Source organism: Alexandromys fortis, unplaced genomic scaffold (assembly GCF_014885135.2).
Source record: "Alexandromys fortis isolate MF-2015 unplaced genomic scaffold, M_Fortis_MF-2015_v1.1 scaffold_0, whole genome shotgun sequence".
Lineage (NCBI taxonomy): Eukaryota > Metazoa > Chordata > Mammalia > Rodentia > Cricetidae > Alexandromys > Alexandromys fortis.
In genome coordinates this window covers 16,747,722-16,763,287 of record NW_026067949.1, presented here as the reverse complement: position 1 = coordinate 16,763,287, position 15,566 = coordinate 16,747,722, and the positions used below count along the sequence as shown (strand labels likewise).

At 35.3% G+C, this 15,566-nt stretch overlaps 1 protein-coding gene across 7 annotated transcripts in view; it reads right to left on the bottom strand.

Moving 5' to 3' along the window:
- Pcdh7 (protocadherin 7) overlaps positions 1–15,566 on the bottom strand; it is a 409,627-nt gene that overhangs the window by 209,629 nt on the left and 184,432 nt on the right. For 3 of the 7 annotated variants that reach the window (XM_050149945.1, XM_050149944.1, XM_050149940.1), the window contains exon 2: positions 244–460. The exons of 1 other annotated variant lie outside the window; for it this stretch is intronic. In XM_050149945.1, the coding sequence (XP_050005902.1) occupies positions 244–460 (217 nt within the window). The remainder of the gene's footprint in view (positions 1–243; positions 461–15,566) is intronic. 3 more of the 7 variants (XM_050149946.1, XM_050149941.1, XM_050149942.1) reach the window with 2 other exon arrangements.

Below are 15,566 nucleotides of genomic sequence, written 5' to 3'. Positions count from 1 at the left end.
TCTAATTTACTTCTAGGTGCATTTATTTCTGTTGAGCTATTTTAAATGATGGCATAATGTTATGGATTTTATTGACAGAATTATGTTTCTTTATTTGTCATTTCTGAATTTTACCGAGTATTTAGTATTTTAAAATGGTTTTGGTGTAATCTACTTTGTTTTTATTTTATACTAACTTTCAGAAGCCTAATTATTCTGGCTCACTAGCGTGATTATGTGTGTGGATGTTGTGTTTGCCCCTACCATTTTCCATATGCTCTGCCTCACCAACACTGCCATCCGGCGTGGTCCTTTCATAGTTGTCCTCTGGGAGTGGAAGGGCACCCAGTCTTGGCCCTGATGAACTCTTACTGCTTGGTGTTTCTGACTCCTCCAGCCCGCTGTCATAGCAACTCTGCAGTGACCCCTGATGTGGGTCCTGAGGCTGACTCACAACAGAAAACGTCACTCTACGAAATGGCTGCAAGAGAAAAGATTCTGAATGTCACTAAGATATAAGGTTTTAAGTGATCTTATTTCATAAAACACATAAATAACACTTAAAGGTCTATAGACATTCATTTAATACAAAATGATCAAACAAGTAGAAACATATTTGGATAACCATATATTATCTAAAGCAAAGCCTGTAGTTTATACTTTCATTATTAAAAATAAAAAATTCCTCTTCTGAAATAAAGGTAAGAAAAGACAAATCTTATTCAACATGCATTGACATGAAATATACTTGCTTTCTATATTCAGTCCTTTCCCATTTAGTAGATTTTGTATTTTGCACCAATATATTTCATTAAAAAGGGTCATCAAATCGGGAAGATACAAAAAACTAAACCAATTCTTTATGAAGGAATGTCATTTAAATACTTCATCCAAATGATATGATGCATTCCAATGGAGTCCATATAATATAGACTTCTAAAGGCATGTTTTCTGGCACTCATGTCCAAACAGTGCAGCTCTTATACAAAAATTTGAATGTGGTACTAGGAGATTACAAAATATTTATTACTTTGTCCCAATAAAAATCCATTTGAAATCGTAAGGTAAATAGTAAGATGATGTATAAAACTTTCTCCAGCCCATTAAAGGGAAATAGATCAAAAGACTCTACTGCATGTGTTTACAATAATTGTTGTTCATTCAAACACAGTAAAGTCAAGGGTAATGTTTGTTTGGTTTATTAAATGGCCTATAAAACTATCCAACTAGAGCCAACAAGTATCTCTGTAGGGGACAATGCCTGGTCATATCTGCTGTGCATGAGACTTGCAAGTTGTCTTAGTTACATAATAAAATAAAAATAAAAGTACATCATCTGTAGAGCAAAATAACACATTAAGGAAATATACAATATTGATAATGTGACGTATGATCTATACTGTATGTAATAAATGCTGTTTATTAGCTGTGTGAAATTATTAATAACAATTATTTATATACATTAATCCCACATGAATTTGAATGTAACACAAGTGTACATCGTTATTATACTTATAACCCACACTGTTCCTTTCCAGTACAGTTTAAAATTACTGTCGCCAAAGCCTAGCATAAACTTAAGAACCTTTTCTGAATGTTTGTAGCTTGAAAGCTCATGGTACAAATCAGTAACCATAACCATGACCAATAGGACTGTGGAGTTCTAAGGATTATCTGCACATGGTAGATTAGTAATGAGAAAGTTAATAATTGTGGCTTTTGCCCCTAATTTATAAATTGGCTTTGTTGAATACAAATATACACTTCCACAAATCTCTCCCTTATACTGTTATAGGGAAAAACTTTCCTGTAAAATCTGCACATTGCTGATATTTCTGCTACTGCCTCATCCCTTACGAGCTTAAAAGGAACACACAGTCTATGACAAATCTGTTTTATCCTAGTTCAAGCTCTTAACATGGGTGGGCATTAAATACCATCGTGGTCTTTATAGTGTTTCACAGAATCTGGAGAAGACTATGGAAAAACGGTTACACAGTATTTCATTGTAGACAGAATATACAGCATGGGACCAAACTCACACAAAATCTAGAGACTTGGCCTTTATTTCACAAAGAACTCTTATTTTTTCCTTTGTTAATTTGGTCAATATATTTTGCCCTATATATCATTTCTGTTTATCTCACTTTTAATTTCTGTTTATACTTCCTCCCAGTTGCCATCATCAGGTTGGCCACAAAGTATTTGGAATTGTCAGAGGAGCTCAGTTTCCCTTTAAAAACGACACCGCTTCAGCTCTATCCAAACTATCCCGTTCTCCTAAGCCAACAGTGCTCAACAGTGAAATATTAATTATTACTAAAATAAATGATATTAAGGCAGGAAATATAAAGGCCATACAATGGGTTAAAGTTATTTATCTATCTAAAAAGCAAGTGGAAGGTTAAATGTTATTTTTAATTCTACTTTAATAATATTCAGATCGTTTAGGTACAGTTTCAACTATGAAAAAAGAAAAAAAGTTCAAATGAAGAGACACATATGCTATCCTAACATAGAAAAGAAAATATTAGAGGTTATAAGAAATAGTGCTTCATTTTGATATTAAAAACAAATAGAAACCTTTTGATGAAGGTAGTAATCACAAAACCTGTGCTGAGCTTTCTACTTCTCTAAGCAGCACACAATAACAGAGACAAGGTATATACTTATAATAAAGAAAGCCAAAAATAAATGAGATAATTCTACAATGGATTGTATAATGACTGTTATGAACTTAGCATTTTATTTTCTTGATTTCCTACCCCATTTTGATTATGGATATTTTGATTTCCATAAGTTATTTTAGAAGAGCATTAGAATTTTAAAATACTAAGTACTTAAACAAGCACTCAGTTCATCAGGTTTTTTGTTGTTGTTGTTTGAAAGTTGCTTTGCTCGATGTGGTTTCTAAATAAATGCAAATATTATTCACATTAAAACTGAAAATAAAAAGTATCATACAATGAGTAAGAACACACTCACCAATCACTGGACCCACTTTTAAACCATGCCACTAAAATTTTATAGTTCTTCATTAACAATAGTATATTAGGAAGTGTTATAGTTTGTTTTATACTTTATTATTTTATGTTTTATAATTTTATGTAAAAGTCACTGAGGTGATGCATTCAAACTGATAAAGACAATAAAGTTAGTATCGGAGCTTAACTGAAGTATCAATGCAAAAGTTAAAGTTCAACTTTCATAGTATGTCACACATGTTCAGTTTGTTGGTATATGGAAATATAAAGAGAGGTGAAAGGATGGAAAAGGGGAGAGAGAAATATATGTGGGTGGGATGAAGAGAGAGACTTGTGTACCATTCATCATCAAGTTGAGAATCAAGTGAAAAGACTGTTAGATTTTATAATAAGGATTATATTACAGAATTTATGTCACCTCCACATTCCGAGAAGATGGAGTAAAGTCAAAATGGAAGCAGTATGTTGACGTCCCGATAAAAACTGTATTGTTTGTGTCAATACATTGTTTTATCTACAGTTGATATAAAGTAGAATAGAGTAAGAGAAGAGTTTGAGAATTACCTAGGAAACTTGCAAATAATGAAATGCCAGTAAACAAAATGAACCAGCATTAAAGATAAGCTGCTCTGAAAACCACCCGTGTGACCCACCATGTCTACAAATTCCTGAGTCAATTATAGTCATGTATAGTTCATTCTCAGAGTACAAAAGTGGGGTCTGAAAACATTCAGACTCCTACACTTCAGGGTATAAGAAACATTCATCCCAAGGAAAGGCTAAAAAGAGGCAACAGGAACTGACTGTCTGGTCTGTGTAGATGAAAGAAAATGGTCATCAATATTGTCATGCTTCATTAATTCACTACACCTGCACTTATTTGGTATGCAATATATTCCAGGAACTTTCAAAATTGTATATAATGAAGAAACCCAAAGGCTCATAGATGTATACACAAGCAAAATATCACAAAGCTTCCAATGAAATGCAAATGGAGAAGATGCTATTAAACATCCTTGGAAACTTAAACAGTCATTCCAGGTTTTTGAATGAAGATGTCTATGACAGGACAGAGTTGAGGACCAATTAGAACTTCACTTCAGGGGCAAAGGAATTGATTGCACGAAGGGACTGAGTAGAAAAGTCTGATCACTGTTAAAGCCTCTAAGACAGAAGCAAGAAGAGTTACTCGATGCTAAAAATAGTGTGATCACATCTTGGATAATCTAAACCATGGTAGCAAGATACAAAATAAAGGAGAAAAAGAAAAGCGCTTCACAGTATATACAAACTAAAAGAAAAAAATGGCTTATATAGAGACTTATTTATTGATTCTTAATTTCTTTCTCCATGGACACAGAAGAATGTTCATGGTAAGGTGAGGTGTTAAGACGCAAGCAAAACTAGCTGTTCAACAATAGAAGTCACAATGAGAATGAAAAGTGACTGATGAATTAACTAAAACAGAGAAGTATATTCATAAGGACCAAAAATGTAATGTGAATTTCTTACATGGGTTCTTGTACATGTGTATATAGATTTTAAATAAGAAAAATAATACATTAAAAATAATAGAAAGAGAAAAGTGAACATTTCAAATCTTTCTATAGACTTTCTATGTGACCTTGGACAAGTTAGCTGAACTTTGGTTCTTATGCCTAAGGCCCAGGGTCTGTAAAATAGAGATAATAGTATCTGCCCCTTAATTCTGCTAGAATTAATGAGATAGCTTATAAAAAGTGCCTTAAGCTCCCTCCGAGACACATACTATAAAAGGCACGATACCTCAGGCCACTGCTAAATAACCAAAGTCATCTCCCATCATTTTAGTTTGATTTTTTTCTTAAAGAAAATATAGAGTTGGCTCAGTAATTTACAAAGCTCCTAAATAGAAGTTCTAAAACCACATAGAATTTCAAGGCTAATTTCTTGTTCAAACCCACAAATTATTTATGAAGTAATAATGTACACAGAATAGCAATCAAATATTTCAAGAACTACTTTAATATTATTCCTCATTAAACACAAATACTTTGCTCTTAAACTAACTTGTAAAGACATTTATCAGCTACTTTTGTGTTTCAATACCACATTCTAGAAGTTTGTACTTGAAGATAGAAAGATAGGGCCTACCCTCAACACTAGGGAGGTTGCTACAAATATCTTCCAATTCCAGGTAAGATGCTAGCTCTGGAATAATTAAGCTGCTTGCCCTTCTCTCTAATGCCTAAATGACAGAACTGCATCCATATTGCTTTAAGGTGGCTACAGAATGGAGGCCAGCATGCTACACTCTTTATTATTTCATTCATTTTCCTGGTACCGCACAGAGGCCGTCTTCTTGTTTCTCTGTTATCATGGACTTTGTGAAGGGAGCCTCTTCCTCTCCTCCTTTATTGTTTGAAAAAGGAATGCAAGGGCAGCAATGTGTGACTATAATGATAATTTGCATATAAAAAATTCCATGAAACTAAAAGGACAAACACAGAGTATAATCATTGATTATATATAAAATACCCAGGTCAAATTTTCCTTGTCAGAAATTTAATGTATAGTTTTGAGGAAAGGAATACAGATGAATATGTAAAAACACATATACAGTAACAGCTTCATTTTAGTCATTCTAAATTGTTTGAATATTTTTTGAAAGGGAAGGGAGCAGAGAAAAATGTATAGCTCAATAAAATCAATTAAAAAAATCTATTATGCCTGAAAAGTATTTATGATGTTACACAAGCACAGATTTTTAAAGATATTTACCTTAAGTCTGCAACTATCAAAAATCTTCAAAGTTGCAGCTCACCGAATAAAAACTCCCGCTTCTTTGCTAAAGCAGTGATCAATTCGAGGAAACTAAAAGGGCGACTTAAGCTTATTAAGTCCTGTCATTTATACGTTCCATTCCTCAGAGTGAAAGAGTAAAGGCAACACGGGGCTAAGAGTGCAGATACTTTGCCGCTAGANAATGGCAATACCTTTATGGGAATTTTATTTGCAAGAGGATGGGCCCCAAAGGATGCCATCTATTGGAAAACACCTCAGGTTAAATCTTTGCCTTATTGAATACTGCTGTGTCTACCAGACGACTTTATTGGGAACTTTAAATCTGCACCTTTCCTTTTAGCTTCAGTACTCTCTCCATAAATTGTCTCCTTATCGGGAACTCACACGCAGCTGTCTCAGTCACATCAATTATCTCCGAATGGACTGAAAGGCTTTTTTTATTTTTTCCAATTCACTTAGCTATGTCCATCAAACAGACTTCTAATGACTCTTTGTCAGTCATAAAGAACTGAAACAGTCATGCGGAGGCTCTTGGCGTAGGAGGAGTGCTGTGTTCTATGTGAAAAACAGATCTCTCGAATGCTTGGGCGACCTTTCCCTGCAAATGAACACAGGCTTGATGAATCTGCAAACATTCTCAGCCTGTGTCAGGGCTACTGAATCAACATACCTAGGATTCTACAGGGCATTAGCGGTAGGATTTTTGGCAGGACCCTCAAACAAACTTTAATCAGGTCTTTAAACTTTTTAGGGGTGCCTTCATGTACTGAAGCCTCCACATTCCTCCATACTTCAAATTGACCGTCCTTTCTTTTATGTGAACAGATGAAAGGATGCTCAGAAGATTCGTGTTGAGACATGTGGATTAGCTAATTACAGCGCTCATTCGGGGAAAGTTAAGTAGCTCTCTCTTTACTGGTGGGCAGTTATATATTTGGCATTGTTGCTTGTATGTGCACTTGAGAAATTAAGAATCCAGAGTAATTTTTTTTTAGTTTTACAGATCAGGGCTGGTTACAACAAAACGACAATGATTCTAGTATTGAGTCAATGCTTCCTCATGCCAGCAATGTACACTCTTCCTTTCACTCAGTTTCTCATTGCTCCAGGTCTTTTCCACATATATTTGGAATTTACGAATTCGAAAAAAAATTACTCAATTTAAAAGTGCAAAGCACTGCAGGAACTACTTATTCTGAAGGTGGAAACTGGTTTCTTTGTGTTTCACATTTTTTTCTTTTCTGAAAAACATATGAATATAGAATAAACAAAGTCAAAAATTCTTGGCAAAAATAGACTAAGAACTAAATCTTTTAGAAAAATAAATGTTCTAGAGCACAACACATCGGGCTACTACGCTGTGGCCACTATTAATTGATGTATTTTTTTTTCTTTACTGTTTATTACTGGTTCCTTGTAAACCTAGTCCACAGTCTGGCAAACCTTTTTCATGAAGGTCCAAAATATAAACATTTCTGGCTCTTTGAGACAAATATCGCTGCTTCAGTTACCCAGCCCTGAAACTGTGATATGAAAATAGACATTGAACACACAGAAGTGAATGGACAACCACATCTCAGCGAGACATTATTTGTGGACACAGCATTTTGAGATTCTGATAATGTTTCTACTCAATAAAATAGTACTATTGTTATTTTTCAATATTTACAACTATGAAGAAAAAAATCAATCCTATCTGGCTGACTATTCAAAAAGAAGCAGACGGCCAGATTTGGCAGAGGTTCCTCATTCTGATATAATCCAGTACAAGGTGCTGAACAAAGATGTCAGGAAAAATTCGATCCAATTATTCAAAAGGATGTTTTCCAGTCAGTGGGTTATTTGGATGCTCCATATCAGAGACATGTTGCTAAGCTTTAATTTGTACCAATGCCTTACTCATTACTACTAGCACAAAATAGTGGTGCACAAAGAAAGGTTACACAGATTTGGTTCATTTTTCTCCTTTGAATTTCTATGGAAACAAGAATATTCCCTCCCCGCAATCTAAGACTCAGGCACATCAGAAATGAGGGGGCAGAATCATGATAAGGGCTGGAGAATGGGGAAGATTGCTATGGAATACTGTCTTCTGGATGTGATATAGAAGATATAAACACGAACATACAGCGGTTATAGTTTCCTGCAGAATACCTGCACAAAACAATAAGAAATAGAGGTAAAAAAAAGAACCAATCACAAAAAAAAAATGTAAGAATGGGAAGTGAATAAGAACTGGTGACAGTGGGTGAATACATAAATAAAAATATTAAAGAAAACTGAGCTAAGATAAAACAGCTGTTCTTCACAACTGGATAGAATGGAAGCGTCTCTTGCAAATTATTGCAAGTCGTGTTGAAGTTTCTCATTGACAAGAAGTCAAGACAAAAATAACAGAACAAAACACTGCTGTGGACCCTTCATGCATCCTCTTGTTAGAGCAAATATTGTGCTACTCTACTAACTGTACAGCAAGAAGAAATCACAGTGCTCATACCATGTGTATCTTTAGACATGACTTCCCTTGGCACGGATATTTTCACCTTCTGAAGGAATGATTCCAAATAAAGATATGCCAGATGCTGACAGAAATGTGGATCCATCTTATTCCTAACAGCTTCCTATAGTGATCCAATGATGAGATAAAATTGAACACTTACATAAGAAATGTGTATTGAAACAACCACTCTCTCATTGGATTTAAATCCTGCTTCTCAAAACTTGTTATAACATTCTGTTAATGGGGACAAGAACAACCCAGCTCAGGAGGTCATAGGCCCTAGGGAAGGACTAAGCACTATAAAGCTTTTAAATGAATATAGTATCAAATTGCTATCTAAGTTCTTACCTTTATACCCATAGATTAGTGCAGCTCTCAACCTCTTTAGACAGGCTGCTTTTTTTTGTAGTAGATGGCACCAATAAGGAGACCCATAACTGGTCAATAAGCAGAGAAAAGGAGCCTATAGAATATTTCTCCCTAAGTGAGACATTGGTAGCATAATCTAGGTTTTCGTAGCCCTAACCCTACACTTAGGGAGATAATAACAACACCAACTAAATTCAGTGATTAAGAGAGGGAGAGGAGGAAGGGAGAAAGTGAAAGAATGACATATTAAGAAAGAGAGAGAAGGAGATTGAGAGAGAGAGAGAGAGAGAGAGAGAGAGAGAGAGAGAGAGAGAGAGAGAGTTTATGTTTTTTCTTTTTTTTTCTGGTGGGAAGAACTGAAAGGGAGGTTATACATACATAGAATTCTTTTTTATGGCAATGGATTAACTTTACTGTGAAGTAAAGAACTTACTAAAGAAAAGGAAAGAAGATATAAATGAAAATGTAGAAAATATGTTGACCGGGCACTTAATAAATTGCCCAGCTACAGTTTAAAAGGAGAGAAGAAATCACACTTGGCTTTCTTGATGTATCAGACTGGCAAAGGACAACGGCTGAATCACTAGCTGCTCAGACTAGGAAATGGGAGCCTGTGAGAAAACAATAGGGTCAAAATTTGCACAACCTTTGTGTACTGCACTGTGGCACCTCATGTTCCCTGAAGAAACACCAGTACAAGTGAAGACACGTAGTCTCTGGAGGATGCTCATTGTGTGCACTTTGCACTATCAAAAGTTCTTTTGGAAACTGAAACGACAACATTGTTCATGACCTTCAGGTGGAAAAATAACGAATTGTCTGTCCAGAAGAATGTACCCTATTGAGACCCTAAAATGGGTCACTTTGCCCACACACATCTGCCTGAGTAGTGCTCCGTCTCCATGAGATGTGGATTTCCCTCTCTTTGTGCCCTGCCATGCTGGGGATCCTGTAAGGATGAACACAGTCCTTCTGATTGGGGGTAACCCTCCTCTAAGCAGAGGAAAATAGTCTGATGCTATAAGATCAACTCCACACTTCACTGAAAAGCAAAACTGTTCATAAACCAGTCGAGTGGTGGGACAAGCACCTAGCGTGACAAAGGATGCGGGGAGGGACTAGGAGGAGAAGAGGAAGGGAAAACTGCAGCCAGGATGTAAATAAATAAATTTATCAAAAAGAAAAAGAAGGAAAAGTTTCTCAAGTATACCCAGCTGCTTGGGTTTTAGTTAATTCCATATGCAATCAAATTGACAATCAAGACAGCAACCACAACACTCATCGACTTGACACATATTCATATCTCCTTATGTCATGCTTAATTTCCAAATGTAAAGAATAATAAGATCATAACGATGCCTATTTAATTATCCCTTGTACAAATTTTAGAATAGGTGGCAGCATCCCCCTTGAGGGACCTTCTTTTGGTATCTCAAAACTTAAATATAATAACCACTGATATTCTCTTAATTGCTGCTTTGTTACATGGTAGAGAAATTGAGGGAAGAAAACAAAAGATGACTGAAATACTCTTGTCAGTTACAATCTTCATCTTTGCAATTGGCCATGTGGCCTTAGCTGGTATTTATAACTACCTTCCTCTACTACCCATTCTCTATTTGGCTGCACACATATATAGAATTCTAAAATAAAGTGAGTGAATCCCTCCTTTGGAAGCCTGCTTAACACCCTTTCATGCCATAAAGCAACCTCTTTAGGAGAAGGCATTCAGGTCAGTTCCAGTTCAGGGACCTCTGGGTTCTGCACCTGAAGTCTATGGTCTTCAGCAAAATGGATTTATCGTCTAATTCCGGGGGTCAGAAGGCCTAACCAATGACAACAGCTATAGGCTGTATGGTTTGGGGTTCTCTTGGATAACCCTGACCAACAACACAAAACAGAGCTTCTCATGCTTAATGTTGGGGGTTTTGTTAGATAATCTTTGGCTAATTAGGGGGCATTGTAAATCCAAATTTAAAATGAATTCCAGTTAAACTCTGTATGTATATTTATAAAGAGACTTACATGTATTATAGATTCTATTAAAGGTAGTTGTTATAATAGTATGATTCCTTATGATGTTTTAGACCTTCTTACTGTTATGTTACCCTTTTTTCACACTTCTCTGTCTCTTTCTGTCTTCCTTAATTAGAGTACCCCTTCATTTCCATTTTCCCAACCAGATCACTTATACCATACTCCCTCTTTCTTTTAAAATAGAATATTGTGCTGAGTTTCTTACATATGGCATTCTCTGAAGAGTAATGAGAAAATAATTGATGCTTAAATATTTTATACTATAATATTTCTTACACACAGAGCACACCAGAGTGTCTTTTTAATAATATTAACCACATAAGTAAATTTTTCAGGATGAACTGCTGCAAGATGAATTCCATAGTTACTGTCCAACAGACCTGAATCATATACTTGTAATTGTAACGTGTTATATTGGGACAGAGGAAATACACAGAAGCCTGTTTTCATTAGTAAAATCATTTCATATCTACCACGCAAGATATTTTTTGCTATTTCTTTTACTATTTTTTAACTAAGATATAATTACATCATTTCTCCTTTTACTGACATCCTTTCAACCACATCCATGTCCCTCCTCACTCTCTCTCTCAAATTGATGGCTTCTTTGTTACTTTTATTATTATTTATATAGAGCCTGTAGCATCTATTTAGCGTAGCTTGACTATGTATGATTTCCGGACTAACTGCTTTGTTCTGGATAACTAATCATGAGTCTCATTCCTTAGAAAAACCAATACTTTCCCCTTCTCAACAGTTATGAGTTACCTGTTATTCTTTGTCGAGCAGTAAGTGTGCTACCCAGTGAGAACTGCCCTTCTATATTAGCATATCTATTGATATTTTCATTGATCAAGCCTTGTTTAAGCGGACATATTGTTGCGTTATCATGGGTGTAGCTTCCCTACTTCCAGGAGATGAAAATCTCTTAACAGACTTGCAGGTCTTCTGGCTGTTAAAATCTTTTGGAGCCTCTTCTGCCATATCCCCTAAGCCTTAAGTGCTAGAGCTGTATTTGAGATGTACCCACTTGCTCTGGTATCCCTAAACACCTTCTTAATTATAAAGAGTATATTTTTAGGTGCGTATAAAGCAATGTAATTCCTTGAAGCTTTTTCAAGCAACATTGGTATCATTTTCTCATCTTCCTTTCTCTTAGACTTCCCTCCCAAATCCCCTCCCAATTTTTCTATTCCCCACTTCATCCTTTATAGTATAAGGAGCATCATGCTCAAGAATGAGTGCTATTTAGAACATGCAATAGATAGTCTAGTACAGTACCACTGCTAAAGTGCTGGCAAATCACTCTCATGGAGAATCTGTCAAGTCTTTATTTTACTTAACAAGGTACCTTAAGTTAACCACGGTATCACAATCCACGTACATAGATTACTTAGTTCATAAATTGTTTTTTTAAGTTACCAGTATGTATGATGCATGGAAACTTGCTTGAAATCTAGATCAGAAAATACTATAAAAAATTCTAACCCTAGCTTAATTCACGTCATGCCTTGAGAAAAATCATTTCTTCTGCCTGAACACACACAAAAAAATAAGTTTCTAGCAACTAGAACATAAATATCAAGCAAAAGTAAGCACTAGAAGCATGATTTTATAAATTACTTCATATAAAACCTGGAATAACAATATAGCACTGAATAACATCTGCTGATTAAAAAAGCACAAATAGTAGTTTAAGATAGTGCCAATATTTGCTACATTTGTGTTAGTGTTGTTGTAGATAATAGTTTTGGTGATATATGTATTTTTATGTTTGTGTTTCAAATAATAATAATAAAATAATTGGGGTTTTGTTTTCTGGAATCCACCAGTAGAAAACAGTTCTATTGACAATTTGGATATATGGTCTCATAATGTTTTGTCTGGGTATTTTTATCTTCCTGGTATGTTGTTAATTTATGATAAATTTTAATTTTAAGTTTTTGATGAATTGTATTGTGTGTGTGCTTCTTGTATTTTTTTCAATTTTTAAAAAAAGCTGGTTTGATTGCTTTTTATTTGCCTGTTTGTTTTCCAAAAAGAAAGAGAAAGAGGCCTGGGTTTGGTTCGATTGTGAAGGGCATCTGAAAGGACATGAGTTTGGGAAACCTGTAACCATAATATATTACATGAATGTTCAGTTAAAAATATTCTGGCCCAATATGTAATCTCTGCACCTTCTCTAAGAGATGTGTTCCATCCAGAATTTGACATTTGAGTCTTCACTTTATGCCCTGTAGCAGTTTTTAATCCATGGGATCCGCAGGAGACCCTACAGTCCATGAACATATTCAAGTCTTTCACTTTGCCTAATTCCCAAGAAGCCTTCCTATCATGCAGAGTGGGTGACAATTCTCTTCCATTGGATCTTTTTTTAATAGTTTTCCTTACACAAAGATCTCCAACAAGGTGAATTGTTAATGATTTGGGGAGGAGTATAGTCATTTCTATTTTCTAATTCCCTGAAGAGCAAGTTGAAGATGCTATTTAATAGACTTTCTCTAGTCTATCAAATTACTAGAAAATTTATTTGTAATCAAACCAAGTACATCAAATTGTTTCAACATGTATTAATTCTTCTGAGTAAATGTTTGAAGATATTATTACAGAATTTAATCCATATTACATCTTTCATGAACTGTTTATCTATTATGCCTCACTTTCAATAGCAGTAATTAAATATAGTCTAAACTATTATACTCTATATGATATAGTAATGCTACCTAGTAATATATGTTGACATTACATTTTCTTTTCGAAAAAAAAAACAAAAACAAGATAGCTCTGATCTGTGAGCTTTGGAGAATTTTATTTGAAGAGTACCTCGATATTAAGTATAAAATATGGGATATTAATAAGTCTTTCAACTTCAATATCTTTAACTTTAAAATGAGTTACAGCACATGATATTCCTTATCTTCTCTAGTTGTATAACTGTCTTCAACTATAAGTATCTATGTGATGTTAGATTAGTAATTAAATGATTGAAATAAGTTATTTTAAGAATAAAGTATGTTTGCCAATTAATACAATCTGAATACTTCATAATCTTAAAAATATTAATACAGCTGGGTGATGGTGGTAGACACCTTTAACCCAACACCAGGAGACAGAGACAGGCAGATGTCTATGTGTTTGAGGTCAACTTAGTCTACAAAGCAAGTTCTAGGCCAGCCAGGACTGTTACATAGAGATACCCTGTCACAAAATTCAAAAAGTTTTAAAAAAAAATAGTACATTTGGAGCACATTTTCTCATCAGATGAACATCACAAACACAATATATGCATGGGAACCAAACATTTTAGTTGACTATTTTGAGAAAATGTTGCAAAGATGGCAAGCTGCCCCGACCTTAACATTTTATTGAATGTGAAAAAACATCCACTAAACCCTGTCTGTAAAAGATGCTTGTCTAATCTTCCTTATCCTCTAAAACCACCAATTCTGTGTTCCTTCATCACTCAGCCACAGTATGATGCTAATTGTGTCCCTTCTCTGTGCAACACAGTAAGAAAACCTTCATCTCTGAGCTGTCCAGTCCTAAGAGCAGGTGTTAGCAAGCTTGGAATGAAATACAATGATGAAAGCATGAGGAACCACAGTTGGACTTCGGTCCCCAATTCATCTGAGATAAGTTCTCCTGTAAGTCTCTTTGTTGACATACACTGGAAAACAGGAAAGCAGAGGGGAGTCCTAGGTAAGGAGAGGAGAATATTGACAGGCAACTAATGAGAAAAATAGCATCTTCACAATAGCACTCAATCTAACAAAGACTTATTAAGCACTTGCATTGTGCCTACCACTGGGCTGAATCATCTACAGCTGGTAAATTCAGTCATTAAACCTAGTTGGGCAAGGTGGGGATTAATCATTAAAAACCTTTCACGAGCTCCAAGCAAAGGTTTCTTTCCTGTTACACTTTTCACTCTGGCATTGTGAGAATCATGCTCACTTCTCCCGCTTCTCACTTGCTTTGCATGATGTCCTACACACCTATAGCGTCCCAGAAACAGCTGAACGAGATCGATAAGCCTGCGTGGTAAATTACACAGTTGGAACTATTCCTCAGCACTTCATGTGAGCAATGCTGAAGAACCAAGGGGAATTCCAGCAGGCCTGGCCAGGTTTGTAAATGTTAAGACATTAGAAATAAACACATAAGCAGCAACCAAAATAAAACAAGCTTTGAAAGGCTACCTTGTAAAACACAGAAGCACAGACAGGGGCCTGGGGCAAAAGTTCTGCAGTCAATTCTCTTTATTGAAACAAATGGAAATGAAATATGCATTTTCAGAGCCACTCAAGCAGATGCTCCGTTTACTTCTCTATTTTTTTCCCTTTTCTATCTTAGACATTTCATCTAAACTGCACCTGGTGAAATCTGTTAAGGGAGCTATATACATTTAAAATCCTTGAGTTTTCATATTGTATGGAATGAAGGTTGGTGTCCTTAGATAGCTCTCCTTACTCTATGCAGACTCATGGGTCTGACAAGAATCAAGATAGACAAGAAGGGAAAGTCTCTGAACTTTTACTTAACCCTTGAATGATGAAACTAAATGGAGCCTAACTTTGCAGAGATAAGTCACCTTTCTGTGACCTCTCTTTTATTCACTGAGTCATACTAATTGTTCAAACTTGTTTTTAAATCTACCAGGCAAGATGTAGAGGAATACATTCAATGACGTGTTTAGGCTAATTTTGATTCCTTACCATGAATCAAGTGATTAGAAATAAATAAAGAACACTTTTCTGAACTATGAACTAAGTTTATGCTTCAACCGCAGTAAACAGTGAGTGTGTCTCCTTACCTATAAAGGAGAATTAAGGTTGTGGATAGAATGCAATTTGCCAATCAGTTGACCTTCGAGTAGTGAAGGACAATTTGTCTGAGTGTGCCCAGTAAATTCA